The 15,232-nt window shown below is 47.1% G+C and overlaps 3 protein-coding genes and 1 long non-coding RNA gene across 4 annotated transcripts; 2 read left to right on the forward strand and 2 right to left on the reverse strand.

Annotated features, from left to right (window-relative positions):
• The first annotated feature begins 15 nt into the window (after nt 1–15).
• Nucleotides 16–3,643, forward strand: zgc:153896 (uncharacterized protein LOC569930 homolog). Its single transcript, XM_037455094.2, has 5 exons — nt 16–324; nt 1,713–1,858; nt 2,130–2,753; nt 2,923–3,145; nt 3,417–3,643. The coding sequence occupies exons 1-5, from the start codon at nt 84–86 to the stop codon at nt 3,488–3,490; spliced, it is 1,308 nt and encodes a 435-aa protein (XP_037310991.2). The 5' UTR covers nt 16–83; the 3' UTR covers nt 3,491–3,643.
• Nucleotides 3,638–5,913, reverse strand: LOC119198182 (uncharacterized). The gene is made up of 3 exons (XR_005114489.2): nt 5,854–5,913; nt 4,850–4,956; nt 3,638–4,484 (listed from the first exon to the last, which is right to left on the reverse strand). It is a non-coding gene; the product is annotated as an uncharacterized LOC119198182 (long non-coding RNA).
• On the forward strand, nt 5,757–9,105 carry LOC119198181 (uncharacterized). Its single transcript, XM_037455095.2, has 8 exons — nt 5,757–5,987; nt 6,202–6,252; nt 6,333–6,461; nt 6,552–6,831; nt 7,258–7,346; nt 7,439–7,489; nt 7,593–7,721; nt 8,019–9,105. Exons 1-8 carry the CDS (start codon nt 5,855–5,857, stop codon nt 8,300–8,302), a joined length of 1,146 nt encoding a protein of 381 aa, XP_037310992.2. The 5' UTR covers nt 5,757–5,854; the 3' UTR covers nt 8,303–9,105.
• A 4,269-nt stretch (nt 9,106–13,374) lies between these two features.
• si:dkey-11p23.7 (V-set and Ig domain-containing protein) lies at nt 13,375–15,092 on the reverse strand. The gene is made up of 3 exons (XM_037455091.2): nt 15,016–15,092; nt 14,026–14,418; nt 13,375–13,951 (listed from the first exon to the last, which is right to left on the reverse strand). The coding sequence occupies exons 1-3, from the start codon at nt 15,068–15,070 to the stop codon at nt 13,530–13,532; spliced, it is 870 nt and encodes a 289-aa protein (XP_037310988.2). The 5' UTR covers nt 15,071–15,092; the 3' UTR covers nt 13,375–13,529.
• Nucleotides 15,093–15,232: the final 140 nt, after the last annotated feature.

A 15,232-nucleotide genomic window follows, 5' to 3' on the forward strand; every position in this document is an offset into this window, starting at 1 on the left:
GGGCCTCTCAGCTGATCTATTATCAGTGACCGCTTAAAGCAGAAGGCAGCAGCAGGCTTGGACTCACACAGGTGAAGACCAAGATGAAGACGGAGCTCCTCCTGCTCGGCGCCGCGCTGCTCTGCGCTGCCGCTAAGCCAGTGAGCAAGGCAGCGCAGAGGAACAAGCTGCTGCTGGTCTCCTTCGACGGCTTCAGGTGGGACTACGACCAGGACGTGGACACGCCGCACCTAGACCGAATGCTGCAGGACGGGGTCAAGGCCAAGTACCTGACCCCTCCGATGCTCACCATGACGTCTCCGTCCCACTTCACCATGATCACCGGTAACATCCCTGTACTACTACAGCTCCTAATGCAATTACTGCTACTACTAATCATACTACTAGTATTACTATTACTACTAGCTGTTACTATCAATAATACTACTACTTCTACTAGTACTATTGCTAGTAGAATAGTAGTAGTATTAACATTGTAATATGATGCCATGTGACTCCTCTACAGGCTAACATTAGCCTTTTACTTCTGCATGTATCCACCATTAACTTTTCCAACCTCCTGACTTCCTGTTGACATTAGAATCTCTTGACTTCCTGTTGACGTTAGAATCTCTTGACTTCCTGTTGACATTAGAACCTCTTGACTTCCTGTTAACGTTAGAATCTCTTGACTTCCTGTTGACATTAGAATCTCTTGACTTCCTGTTGACGTTAGAATCTCTTGACTTCCTGTTGACATTAGAATCTCTTGACTTCCTGTTGACGTTAGAATCTCTTGACTTCCTGTTGACATTAGAATCTCTTGACTTCCTGTTGACATTAGAATCTCTTGACTTCCTGTTGACGTTAGAATCTCTTGACTTCCTGTTGACGTTAGAATCTCTTAACTTCCTGTTGACGTTAGAATCTCTTGACTTCCTGTTGACGTTAGAATCTCTTAACTTCCTGTTGACGTTAGAATCTCTTGACTTCCTGTTGACGTTAGAATCTCTTAACTTCCTGTTGACATTAGAATATCTTGACTTCCTGTTGACGTTAGAATCTCTTGACTTCCTGTTGACATTAGAATCTCTTGACCTCCTGTTGACATTAGAATCTCTTGACTTCCTGTTGACATTAGAATCTCTTGACTTCCTGTTGACGTTAGAATCTCTTAACTTCCTGTTGACGTTAGAATCTCTTGACTTCCTGTTGACATTAGAATATCTTGACTTCCTGTTGACGTTAGAATCTCTTGACTTCCTGTTGACATTAGAATCTCTTGACTTCCTGTTGACGTTAGAATCTCTTAACTTCCTGTTGACATTAGAATATCTTGACTTCCTGTTGACGTTAGAATCTCTTGACTTCCTGTTGACATTAGAATCTCTTGACTTCCTGTTGACGTTAGAATCTCTTGACTTCCTGTTGACATTAGAATATCTTGACTTCCTGTTGACGTTAGAATCTCTTAACTTCCTGTTGACATTAGAATATCTTGACTTCCTGTTGACGTTAGAATCTCTTGACTTCCTGTTGACATTAGAATCTCTTGACTTCCTGTTGACATTAGAATCTCTTGACTTCCTGTTGACATTAGAATCTCTTGACTTCCTGTTGACGTTAGAATCTCTTAACTTCCTGTTGACGTTAGAATCTCTTGACTTCCTGTTGACATTAGAATATCTTGACTTCCTGTTGACGTTAGAATCTCTTGACTTCCTGTGCCTCAGGCAGATGGGTGGAGGATCACGAGGTCGTCCACAACATGATGTTCAATGCAAAGACGAACCAAAAGGTTCCTCACAAGCAGACTCTGACGAGATCAGAGTGGTGGGATAACGGAGTTCAACCGTTATGGATCACAGCTCAGAACCAGGTGAGTTTAAAGATGAACTGAATATATGGAAGTGCTTCCTCTGGGGAAAGTTTTGCTCAGTTTCACCGATTGACTTGAAATTTTGCACACTGGTGCTCTTGGATAGCAGAGACACATTCAGTGTGTATTTAGTTTGCAAAATATAGCTGCCATACCTCTACTTAATCAGAAATGTGTATACTTCACAAGTTAATACTTCTCTGTGCAGCAGAAGTTCACTACCTGCTGAGGTACTCACAGGCTCACAGTTTGTTTACCCCCGTTGTGTCAGGGTCTGAAGACGGGGTCCTTTTACTTCCCTGGGGGCGGGGCTAACTACAGCGGCCAAGTTGTCAACCGGGCAGTCATGGAGGAATCTGGTTACCCGGATGACAATGAGACGGAGTGGCAGCAAAATATAGACCGGGTGATGAGCTGGTTCTCTGACGAAGACTTCGACCTGGTGACGCTGTACTACGGCGAGCCAGACAACGTGGGCCACACCAAGGGTCCGGACCACCCCGACAGAAAGCAGATCATCCGCCAGATTGACCGCACCATCGGCTACCTGCGGGAGGCCATCCTCCGCCATCGCCTGGGCGACAGCCTGAACGTCATCATCACCTCCGACCACGGCATGACCACTGTGAAGAAGCGGCCGCAGGTGGAAGAGATCGTTCTCAACAAATACCTGAATCTGATTAAGCTGGCCAGCTTCGAGATCTTGGACTACGGCGGGTTCGGCATCCTGACCCCGCGGCCTGGCAGGGAGCAGGAGGTGTTCGACGCCTTGTCCAACGCACCCAACCTGACAGTGTACAAGAAGCACAAGCTCCCTGAGAGCTTCCATCTCGCCAAGAGCCGACGGCTGCCCCCCATTGTGGTCGTGGCCGACCTGGGATTCAACCTGAACTCGGTGAGTGTCTCTCTGACCGGTCAGTGATCAGCAAGGTCTAAGGTTGTGTACATTACCTAAGAGACTCCAGAGGTAACGTGACAGTTTGATCGCCTTTATATTAGCGAGGTCAGAAGTCGGTGCGAAGCAGGAAGTCGATTTATGACTTGGCACTTGTTTGTTTCCACAGAGGTTCATCGTATATGTGAACAAAGGCGACCACGGCTACCACAGCGGCGAGATGGATATGAAGACCATCTTCAGGGCCTTCGGACCCGACTTCCGCAGGAACTTCCTTTCCGAGCCATTCGACAGCATCCACATCTACCCGCTGATGTGCCGAGTGCTGCAGATCCAACCGGCGCCGCACAACGGATCCCTGGCCATCACCGAGGGGATGCTGCTTAACAGCGGTGAGTCACCGAGTAACCATTAGTAACGAACGGGCAGCCAACAGCGTCACAGATGCGCATCTGTGACGCTGTTGGCTGCACGGTGTGCTTAGTTAGGTTCTTTGTGATGTATTTAAATGTGGTTTTTAAATTGGTTTTTCACTTTAGGTCAGGTTTAGAGTACATAAGGACATTTATTGTTTGCCATGTTGTACACTACAACAGAGGCCGTATCTGTTTGTACTCTCTGAAGTTCTCTCTGTCGGACTCACAGTACTTCATGTTGTTTCAGGTGGATCACAGAGGTCTCGCCTGTCTGTCGCTCTGTTGCTGTCGACGCTGCTCTTCCTGTTCACTGAGTTGTGACCTCAACCAGGACCTGCCTGTCAGTATTTGTAGCGTAGTGATATTATGAAGCATTGTTGGTGGTATTTCTACACAGTACTATTCTATAACCAATAGAAGGTGTAGTGGGTCGTAAATCATGGCAGAAATCACAGATTCAGAGGTCACATGACAACTGACCACACTAATAAAGGCTGACAATGTAAATAAAGACACTTTATTTGTGAATTCTGCTTGGCATCTTATTTCCTGTTTGTAGATTTGTAAACATTTATACGTCAACATTTATTATAATACATGATTTCATTTAATCAATTAATGTAATGTAATTACTAAATATAACATATTTAAATATGCTATGATTTAAGATATTATGATTTAATTCAATTAAATCCAATTTAGTTTTTAAATCTGCTGATACAGTTGGAAACTGATTTCTGGATGCCGCTTTTGGCATTTCATCAGAGATGTTGACATCTGATGTGTTGGCACACTGCTCAAACACAAACACACACACACATGTCAGCGTGTGACCTCATCCAGTCTGGGCTCTGATGTCACAGACTAACCAGCGTGACCCTGGCCACCTTGGGGGCGTAGATCATGAAGATGGAGCAGCACATGAGGACGAATATCATGAAGCAGGTGACCCTCGGCTCGATGATGCCCAGGAACCTGGGCTGCCCCCGACTCCAGCTTCAGGCTGTTGACGTGGGAGATGGACAGCATGGTGGACGCCACGAACCATGACGGGGCAGACGCCCACAAACACCACCACCACCACCAGGTGGTAGCCACAGCCGAGTCACCGAGCCGCCCCCTCCGAGACAAAGTACCGATGGGGACATCCTGACCTTCAGCGCGGTCTCCTTCCGGTTGAAGGTGACGGTGGTGATCTGCGGTCCATGAAGATGACGATGGTGCAGAGCAGAGCGGGGGCGGCGGCCGCCATCAGCGTCGACCAGTGGTTCGCTGCCAGTGGCGAGATCAACCAACCGCATGTGTTGGACGTGGCCTAAAAAAGAACAAAGACTTTATAATGACGCACACACTGAGGCTCAGGTCATCGTCCTGAATGAAAGTTCTGTACCATCCGATTAGCCACAACGAGGCGTCATACACACAAAACGGATGACAGTGTTGCATGAAAACAAGGCGGATAGTTAGCAGGCTTAAGAATAATAAAATTCTGTAATAAGACTGATCCACGGATCAATGACTAAGATTCAAAGTATTGGTAGAAACAGTGTCTGACATTATCAGCTTTCAAAGATTGTTGTTCACTGAAGTTATGAACAGCTGATACGTAGCGAGCGACCTGTGACCTCTGACTGTCCACACTGAGCCAACATGTGACCTCCTTTAAATGATTAATGTTACCTAGTTAATGAGCAACTGTGGGTTATGAAGACAGGCGGGGTGAGAGGAGGTCACCTCGAAGCGCCAGCACCATGATCATGATGGTGAGGAGTGGAGGAGGATCTGACCTTAGGACACGAAAGATTAAACTGTAGGTCACAATTCACATCAACAAATCGATTACATTAATAATAATAAAAAATTAAAATCGATAATTCAGCGTCTTTCCCAGAGTATTTGTGCTTTCGAGCTTCACAGGTTTACATGGATCATGGTTCTATCTGATGGTGGTTCTATCTGACGGTGGTTCTACCTGATGGTGGTTCTACCTGATGGTGGTTCTATCTGATGGAGGTTCTACCTGATGGTGGTTCTATCTGATGGAGGTTCTACCTGATGGTGGTTCTACCTGATGGTGGTTCTATCAAATTCCCTGTGAAGGTCCCGACAGTCCTAAAGAGACCCGGAGAAAGACGTGGGCTTTAACTATCCCAGACTCTGGATTGGCCTTCAATGACTAATAGAAGGTCTTGGTCTTTAGGTCAGAGATTCTTTGAGGTCACATTGCTGTTGCCCAGAATCTGCAGGACTTGCTGTAAGATGTTAGCAGGTGGAGAACAAAGGCATATAGCAAGAGATCTGGATCTTCAAAGCCATCGGACCTCCAGACCTTCAGATCTCAGAGACCTTCAGAAGGTCAGACTACGTCAGACCTTTCGGCCTGTCTTGGACCCTCTGGGTTCAAGTGGGACCAGAACTACTGAACAGAGCATGTGATACTGATCGATAATCAAACATCTGCTGAGATGGAACATGAGGTCCAAAGGACCAAAGGGCTGAAGGAGGATCGATCTGAAAGGGACTCTGACTCCAAGTGTTTGTTCATTGTGTGTGATTATAGGTTTAAACTTCTGGACCAACCAAGCACCGTGATCAATCAAAAACATGAGGTCAGTGATCAATGATGACAGCCGGGTCGTTCTATAAAGAGCAGCAGACCTCTTGGCGTCCCGCACTGTCTTCACCATGTCTCACTGTGTCTCAGTCCTGCTGTTCCTGGTTCTCATGGCCCGGCTCGGCTCGGCTCAGCCCGTCAATAACCGGGCGGAGCTGAAGGAGGTGGAGATGGTTCTGGAGGAGCTGAAGGCCGAGAGGCGAGGTGAGGCTCTTCTATCTTGGAGTGTCTTGTGTTCCTGAAGCAGGAGGTGTAGGAAGCATGAAAGCCGCTTTCCTCAGGTGCTTTTCTGAAGACCTCAGCCTTTGTCTCTGTGGAGAAGAGCCAGTTGGCGCCATCAGAAACACTTTGCCGAGGTTACTAATTGTAAGTCCAGTTTGACCCGCTTCAATCTGAACGTCTCTTGTGCTGTTGACAGCGCTGAGCGATCGCCTGCAGGCGGCTGAGAGCGAGCTGAAGAGAGTCAGAGGTGAGGAATGTGAAAAACGTAATGAGGAGACGGTGGAGACATCTGGAAACATCTCACCGTCTGTACACCCTTCTGTGCAGACACACCTAAAGTGGCCTTCGCCGCCTCGCTGGGAGGAAACGGTGTCGTGAAGACGACGACAGGCAGCAAGGACCTCATCTACAAAGACGTCCTGACCAATGTGGGCGGGGCTTACAGCGCTGAGACAGGTGAGACACACAAAAAACACTATTCAGCTGCTTTCTGCTCTTCATCACGTTAGAGTCTATCGCATTCCACTCCTCCTCCTCCTCCTCCAGGAGAATTCACCGCACCGATCCGCGGAGTCTACTACGTCCGCTTCACCGCCAACGCCCCCACCGACTTCCCCATGAGCGCCGTGCTCTACAAGAACGGCGCCGAGGTCCAGCTGATCGCCCACGAGCAGCCGTCCGGAGAGGGCAGTGACACGGCGTCCAACGGCGCCGCCCTGCTGCTGCAGGCCGGGGACACGCTGAAGATGATGCTGTGGGATAACACGCACATCTGGGACAACCGCAACCACCACAGCACCTTCAGCGGCTTCCTGCTGTTCCCCCTGTGAGGGAAGCTCTTACTGTAACAAACACAGGGCTCCAATTGGCTGTCAGAAGTCACATGAACAAACCGATTGCTCAGACGTGTGTGTGTAATAAAGCAAAAAGGTACGAGAGGCTGTACTTTATCTTCATTATTGTAACAGTTACATTATTTAAGATAAAGTACAGCCTCAGGTACCTTGTTGCTTTTATAACACGTTACCAGAGACATTATTAATAGTAAGTAAAAAGCTGCCTTTCAGCACAAAATAGTTGAAGCCACCAAACGTTGTGTGTCACATGTCATCAGTTTGGTCATCAGTTGGAAACAAACTCAGAAGAACAAGAAAGAACAAAGTGTAATTTCATCAAATAAGATAAGATCCATTATAAGTGCTACAGTTTGTTAGTGTTTTTCGTAACATGGACACTTGTCTTTGTCTTAAAGGGTGGACGAACCTCTGACAGAGTTTGATGCTGAAGCCGAACTGAAGGCTCTTCAGGCCTCGCTGAAGCAGGTTCAGACTGACAACCTGGGTGAGTCTGCGCGTGGACGCCTTTTTGTCCTCAGCAGTGATCGTAAGCCCATCGCTAGTCATTGATCCGTTCATTCTTGCTTGTGTTTTCAGAAGTTAAAGAGAGACTGGAATCTGCTGAGCGGGAGCTGAAGGCCACGAGAGGTCGGTCACTTCCTGTAATGTGATTCTGCTCTGCAGCACAAGCCAGATGAGGTCATTGATCCGTTGGTTGCATCGGAGGATTAATGGGTTGCTTTTGCCTCAGATGTGCCGAAGGTGGCCTTTGCCGTTTCTCTGGGAGGAAACGGACTCCAGGAGGCGACGTCAGGAAGACAGACTCTCATCTACAAAGACGTCCTGACCAACATTGGACAGGCCTACAGCTCTGAGACGGGTCAGTGTCCTCAAACTGTTCATTATTCAACATTATTTAGTGGAATACTAATGTAATTATGTAAAAGTGTTTCCCCCCCCCCCCCCCCCCCCCTGGGAAACACTGATTATTATTTTTCTTTTATATTTTACATAATTTAATCAATTGGTGTAAATTTTTTTGATTATGTGAATTTTTTAATTATAACATTATTATTATGAAATTATTATTTACTGAAATAATTTTAATAGAAAATTTAGTTTTATAAATAAATAAATATTTTTATATATCCTCCTCCTCCTCCTCCTCCTCCTCCAGGAGAATTCACCGCACCGATCCGCGGAGTCTACTACGTCCGCTTCACCGCCAACGCCCCCACCGACTTCCCCATGAGCGCCGTGCTCTACAAGAACGGCGCCGAGGTCCAGCTGATCGCCCACGAGCAGCCGTCCGGAGAGGGCAGTGACACGGCGTCCAACGGCGCCGCCCTGCTGCTGCAGGCCGGGGACACGCTGAAGATGATGCTGTGGGAGAACACGCACATCTGGGACAACAGCAACCACCACAGCACCTTCAGCGGCTTCCTGCTGTTCCCCCTGTGAGGGAAGCTCCGCCTTCAAGTTGTCTTTAGCTCCGATACCCTTCCGAGGCAAATTTTGTACTTTGTGATTTTGGGCTTTACAAAATAAAATGATTTGAATTCAATTGAAGCACATGTTGCAACTTATCTGTCGAGAGGACTTGAACGCAACATGTCGACGTCTGAGCGCCTATGTGGTGGAAGGACAAACCTGCAGCAACGGTGTGAAGCTGTCACCTCGATGTGGACCAACATCTGTGAGGAAGGTGTCCAACACCTTGTTAGTAAAACACCAAGAATTAAGAAGAAAGGGGGTCCAACCTTCTACTCATACCTGGCGGACTAGGCGTAGTTCACGTGTGCAAATGAGGCCCCTTCATATAATAACAAGGTTTCCTGAGAACACTGACCTGGACCCTGTGAGACGGTGTGTCTGCATGGAGGCTCTGCGACCTGAGGGGGAGGAGCCAGTCAGGAGTCAGGAGTTATTCCATATATAGATCACGCTCCAGTTCCTCCTTCTCAAAGTTGGTGTAGAGGGTGGAGCTGGTTTTTGCCCCAGTCCAGCACTGCTTCCTCATTGTTGCCCTGCAGCTGCAGACAGGAAGAGAAGAAGAAGCTCAAATATTCACTTCATCATCAGTTTGAAGAACTCACAGGAGATGATTGATTATCACGATGTTTGATTATTAATGTCCAGAAATCCACAGATTGTGTGAATTCTTTGATCAACACATGGAATAGCGACAGGGTCTGAGGTCACATGTTCACTTTAACATCACTGAACCACACATGTGCACATGCACACACACACTGGCTGATAACATGAGACCAGCAGATACATAGCAGTGACATTACATGACATCACATGTCATTTAGCTGACGCTTTTATCCAGAAGAAACTTTTCTGAAATATAAGTTTAATATATAAAGTCCTCCAACATAGCTACCAGTATAAAGAGAACACGCAGAATGACAGAGTTGTGATGACGGCATCATCAGATTTAGTTCATAACAAATGGAAGCTCTTTTACATTGTTGTTAACAAGGTGATTGATCAGGATACTGATCAGCAGCCCAACCAGGAGCCCCTCTAGAACAAAGTTATCACTATGTAACACAGGCATGCCTTCTACCCGTCTCCATGGTAACAGCATTCAGCATGGAGAGCAGCCTCAGTGCAGGGGGTGACCCTTCTTCTCCTGTTCCTTCCCCCCCTCCACCTCTTCATCCTTCTCCTTTTATGGTTCCTCTTACTGCTCTACCTACTCCTCACCCCTCCTCCTCATACTCCTTTTACTTCTCTGCCTCCTCCTACTTTAGCCCTGATAAACATCTCATGCAAACATCTTCCAAATGAGTCTTTGACTAGCAAATACTAGAGAAACATAAGAGAAGTAAAGAGGTTACACGGTGAAGAGACTTGAACATCTTAAAGGTGAGACTTTAACATCTTAAAGGTGATACTTGAACATCTTAAATGTGAGACTTGAACATCTTAAATGTGAGACTTGAACATCTTAAAGCTGATACTTGAACATCTTAAAGCTGAGACTTTAACATATTAAAGGTGAGACTTTAACATCTTAAAGGTGAGACTTGAACATCTTAAAGGTGAGACTTTAACATCTTAAATGTGAGACTTGAACATCTTAAAGGTGAGACTTTAACATCTTAAAGGTGAGACTTTAATATCTTAAATGTGAGACTTGAACATCTTAAAGATGAGACTTTAACATCTTAAAGGTGAGACTGGAACATCTTAAAGGTGAGACTTGAACATCTTAAAGGTGAGACTTTAATATCTTAAATGTGAGACTTGAACATCTTAAAGGTGAGACTTTAACATCTTAAAGGTGAGACTTGAACATCTTAAAGGTGAGATTTTAATATCTTAAAAATGAGACTTGAACATCTTAAATGTGAGACTTGAACATCTTAAAGGTGAGACTTTAATATCTTAAATGTGAGACTTGAACATCTTAAAGGTGAGACTTTAACATCTTAAAGGTGAGACTTGAACATCTTAAAGGTGAGACTTGAACATCTTAAAGGTGAGACTTGAATATCTTAAAGGTGAGACTTGAACATCTTAAAAGTGAGACTTCTCCTGACAGATGAAGTATTTATATTATTCTGGCCCAGGTTCTCAGGGACTCACCATGTGTCCGGTGCTCGTCATCTTGATGCTGCTCCGTGCAACAAACTCAGGCAAGACACTTCAAATACTCCAGTACTGTAGAACCAGGTAGTACTCTGAAGTGCTTTAGGCCTCATCTGGTGGGATAGTTATAAGTTAAAGATATAGTGTTCATCATAATATTATTAATAATGTAAATTAGCTGTAATAGTAATGGTTTATTGGGTGTGGTGTTTCCATCCACTGTACCTTCATTTACATACCAGCAGGAAGTAGTATTTATTTTATTAGTGTCATGTTACTGGAGTTTAAAGAACTCCCAAAAGCTAAACCACTTTGCATGTATTTGTTTTTTTTAGCATTCTCCTTTCCTGACGACCAGGAGTTCGTGTTAGCTTTCCCAGAGAACATCGCCTACTACTACCCCTTCCCCCCCATTAACATGGTCCAGATTACGGCCCTGCACGACAACACCCACGTCACCCTTGTCCAGGGCTCAAACACCAGTGACCACATGCTGAGTGGAGGACAGTCGATAGACTCCATACTCGACGCCAAGTTGGAGTTTCGGAGGGGTTCATCTCCAAAGACCACCCTCCAGATCAAGAGCAACAGCCCTGTCTTGGTGAACGCCATCTATCTCAAAAACAACAGCCTACAGACGTCTCTGGTGCTGCCCACCAACCGGCTGGCCAACGAGTACTTCATCCCACCAGTGCCGGACATCGAAGGGACCACGCTGTCGCCGGCCAGCTTCACCCTGAACGTCACGGAGAGACGTCTGTTCCAGCTCACTATCATCAACGGAGAACAACACAATACAATAAACTTCAACGGTGGAGACCCCAGTGTCTCACTGGAGCCGTACCAGGTCTACCAGACCGGGGTGCCCAAAGGAGGCGCTCCACGCTCCCTGAAGGCCGATCAGCCGGTGGCGGTGCTCTTCGGTCACACCTGCGCCAACCGGATCAACTGCACCTGTGGGCAGCTGTTGGCCTCACTTCCGCCGGCAACGGACAACCCGCAGAAGTTCTACATCCCTCCCGGTCTGCTCAGTGGAACCGAAGGGTCTGTGCTGGTGTCGAACAGAAACAAGTCCGAAATAAAAGCCTTCAGAGCAGACTCGCCGCTGGTGGAGACGGCCGGCACAGCAATCCTCTTCCGGCCCGGCCTGCTGCTCACGCTGATCCCAGAGAAGGACTTTGCTGCCTGCTACAGGGTTAACGCCATCCCCGACGCGCAGTGCTTCTTCCATGTAGTGGTCCACAAGAATCACAGTGACGGTGTGCACGTCGGGAGTGATCTTTTGCAAAATCCAAAGTGGGAGACGCTGAACGGGACAGACTACATCTCTACGATTGTCCCGCTCGTGGAGAACAAGACCGTCTGGCACTCCTCCTCCACGATGGCTGTCTACTTCGTCGGGGAGAAGAAGGGCGCCTGGTTTGGGAACCCAGCAGGTGTCCTTGGTAAAACTGCAGGTAGAGAAACACTTACCGCACAACAGTTTTGCTGGTAAACACACTATTTCTACCACTGTCATGGACAACTAGAGCTCCAACATGTGTTGGAATCAGAAGCTCGACAGGCCGCCATGTGAAGTTTGCTAAGCTATGATTGCTAAGCCAGTTGCTGCTAAGCTAACTGTTGCAATTGTCCCTCTACAGACTGACTCAGTAAACCCAGTGACGTTGGTGGTTTCTTCTCATTCCGGTTTGTTTCCACTTTGTTTCCTTCACCCCCCCCCCCCCACAGATTACCGAGGATGCGCCTTGTCTCCAGATGTTGTAAAGATTGGAGAAGAGCCTGTTGGCTGGCGAGAGTCCTTGAAGTACTGCCAAGATCAGGACCTACAGCTGGCCTACCTCCCCGGGGATCATCACCGAAGACAAATCCACGAGAAGATCCTCCGGGCCACAAACGGGAGCCTGGGGGACGTGTGGATCGGCATGCGTCGCAGCTCCCAGTCCGGAGAGTGGTACTGGCTGAACGGGGCCCCGGTCAACGACACCAACTGGGGGGAGGGGGAGCCCGGCGCGGTAGACGAGGGTCAGTGTGCCATGATGAGTCTTGACAAATCCTTCGTTTGGAGCGACGGGCTCTGCTGCGAGGCCGCCCGCCCATTCTGCTACAAGGAGCCCGTCTTATTTCCCCTTTAGAGGGACGAGATTCGCGAACCCTCCCTGTACGGGTCATGACTTAATGTTAGTTACATCGTTCAACACCTCCTTAATCCATCAATCAGATCACACCAAAAGGAAGGACACATCATTCCGTAATGATAAAGTATACCACCGTAACTTTAGACAGGACATAGGTGAAAACAGGAAGTTGTAGCCAGGACGGGAATGTGGAGAAGAAGTAACTGAAGACAGGAAGGAGTTGTAGACAGGAAGTAGGTGTAGAAAGGAAGTAGGTGAAGACAAGACATAGGTGTAGACAGAAAATAACAGGATGTAGGTGAAAAAGACAGAAAGTATGTAGACAGGATGTAGGTGTAGACAGGAACTAGTCTAGAAGTAAGAAAAAGTTAAGGGTAATTCTATTATAATGCAGAGTTCTGGATTTTTTGCACTATGCGAGTAAGAAGAGTAGAAAAAACTCTATATAGGTCTCAGTGTGCAAAGGATTAGGGTGGATGGAGCAGGAGGAGGCCATAGCTAATGCTATGACTACGTTAGCTATCTTATTTCTAACAGTTATAGTCTTTGATCTATTTTGTAGCTTTTGCTTTTGTATTAATACATAATATATTCTATATGAATATGTGTACTAATACAGAATGTATAATAAGTCTCACACGGGACTCCGATCTCCTAAATCCATCGTCACTTCACACTTCAATAAACTATATTCAATCTCTGATGTCACAGGAAGTTCCAATAAATCAATTAAAATGTTTGTATCTGTCGTTTTTTTAAGTGTTAAATATTTTTAATTGAGGCTTTGTTCTGTACATCAATATTTTATTCTGTCACAAGAAAATTTATTTCACATCTCAAAAGAAAACATTTGTTCCCATATTCATTGTTTAAAGAGGAACTTGTTAGATGTTAAGGAATACATGAAAAAAACAAAAATGATAATTTAGTGATGTGTTAAAATATTCTCAACTCTGCAAGCCAACTCCTTGCAGAGCTCCTCCCTTCATCATCGACACCCCCACTCCCACAAGGAGGAGGAGCTTGGTCCCCATGGACAAGGACAGGAGGAGGACCAGAGGAAGCGGCGCCCCACCCACAAAGAGGAGGGGTTGAGGGGGCAGGACGTAGAGGGCGGCCTGCTCCTTGCCCAGTGGGTTGGAGGCGCTGCAGGTGTAACGCCGGCCCGGCTCCACCTCCCTCAGCTGGCTGACGGTGAGGAAGTGGTCCTCCAAGCCCTGAGCCGGTGGAACTACCGAGGAACCGTCCAGGGGGTCGTCCTGGCCGAGCCACTGGACGTCCGGTGGTGGAGAACCCCGGACGCGACACAGGGCCCGGTACCCGGACCCCACGCCGCCCTCCACCGACAGGGACAGGATCCTGGGAGGAGCTGTGGAAGGAGACGAGGGAGTGGGTGTGGTTCAGGCAAAGTATTGAGCTGGTTCCGGCGTGGTTTTGACCTACCCTCCACCCTCAGCCGGGTTCCCATCTTGTCCTCGAAGCCGACCCGGTCCCGTCCCTGGACCTCCACTCGGCAGTAGTAGCGACCGCTGTCCTGCAGGGCGGCGGCGTTGATCCGCAGCGACAGGTCGTGCTCCCTCGGGTTTCCCTCGAGGCGGTAGCGCCGATCCTGTTGGGGGTCGGGCTCACAGACGGAGGCCCCCGGCCCGCTGAGGCAGCGGTACAGGACGGCGGCGCCATGGCCGTGGCCGAGACGCCACAGCACTTGAAGTGTGGAGTGCTGGTGGTGCTGCGTGTGGCTGAAGGTGCAGGGCAGCACCACCGGGTAGCCTTCCACGGCTCGGACCTCCGCCTGCACCTTTGTGTACCAGCCGTCGTCCCCGGCAACCAGCGCTGCTGGTAAAAAAACTACATTAGAGTTCTACTTTGTATTGTTACTCAAGCTAAGCTACAATACAAATACTGCCCACCCTGACAAAATTTAAACATAAAAATGTTTATTAAAATGTGTTTTATTTTACTGTTCATTCTTATAATTATAAATGCAATATGTGTGTTATTCCAACTGTTTAGCCGTTGTTAGCATTGCCATAAACAGACTGTTTCTGGTCTTTTCTTTTCGGCGATCGCTACGGAAACCCAAATAATATTAATGCATACATGTCAATAATGTACTTGTCAAATTTCATAACTATAAATATATAACATTTACATGTGTTTGTTATTTTTTGTGCGTACTGATATGAAACACAAAATGTAAGCAGGTCTACATTATTTCTTAATTACAGCACACCCTGTGACTCACTCTCAACCAATCAGAATGCTGGATTTCATCCACCCGTATTACAATTAAGGAAAAAGATGGTTGCATTCTGGTGCTGGACATTAAAGACAGGTGCGTGTACCTCGCCGAGCGAGCGAGACAGTGGTCCCACTGATTGGACACTTCTTATTGACCGTGTGTGTGTGTGTGTGTGTGTGTGTGTGTCTCACCTCCTGTAACTGATAACAGAAGAATCAAAGTGCTGCCGACCCGACGGACATTCATGATGAGACTGATGAAAAAACACGACAAAATAGGAAGTAGTCCGAGTGTATGTGTGTGTGTGTGTGTGTGTGTGTGTGTGTGTGTGTTTGAGTCATTTGACTCAGAACCTCATGGACATGTTTTTCCATTCTTCTTACTTCCTGGTTTCTTAGATTTTTTCTT

The sequence above is a fragment of the Pungitius pungitius genome, chromosome 11, assembly GCF_949316345.1.
Source record: "Pungitius pungitius chromosome 11, fPunPun2.1, whole genome shotgun sequence".
Classification (NCBI taxonomy): Eukaryota; Metazoa; Chordata; class Actinopteri; order Perciformes; family Gasterosteidae; genus Pungitius; species Pungitius pungitius.

Bases quoted from the DNA above. Each gene is read 5' to 3' on its own strand.
- zgc:153896 (XM_037455094.2), top strand. From the start codon at position 84: ATGAAGACGGAGCTCCTCCTGCTCGGCGCCGCGCTGCTCTGCGCTGCC. The intron at 1,859-2,129 runs GTGAGTTTAAAG...CCGTTGTGTCAG, and splicing joins GGATCACAGCTCAGAACCAG to GGTCTGAAGACGGGGTCCTT. The intron at 2,754-2,922 runs GTGAGTGTCTCT...TTGTTTCCACAG, and splicing joins TGGGATTCAACCTGAACTCG to AGGTTCATCGTATATGTGAA.
- LOC119198181 (XM_037455095.2), top strand. From the start codon at position 5,855: ATGTCTCACTGTGTCTCAGTCCTGCTGTTCCTGGTTCTCATGGCCCGG. The intron at 5,988-6,201 runs GTGAGGCTCTTC...TGCTGTTGACAG, and splicing joins GCTGAAGGCCGAGAGGCGAG to CGCTGAGCGATCGCCTGCAG. The intron at 7,722-8,018 runs GTCAGTGTCCTC...CTCCTCCTCCAG, and splicing joins GGCCTACAGCTCTGAGACGG to GAGAATTCACCGCACCGATC.
- si:dkey-11p23.7 (XM_037455091.2), bottom strand. From the start codon at position 15,070: ATGAATGTCCGTCGGGTCGGCAGCACTTTGATTCTTCTGTTATCAGTT. The intron at 14,419-15,015 runs GTGAGACACACA...TTTTTTTACCAG, and splicing joins TCTGTTATCAGTTACAGGAG to CAGCGCTGGTTGCCGGGGAC. The intron at 13,952-14,025 runs GTAGGTCAAAAC...CTCCTTCCACAG, and splicing joins AACCCGGCTGAGGGTGGAGG to CTCCTCCCAGGATCCTGTCC.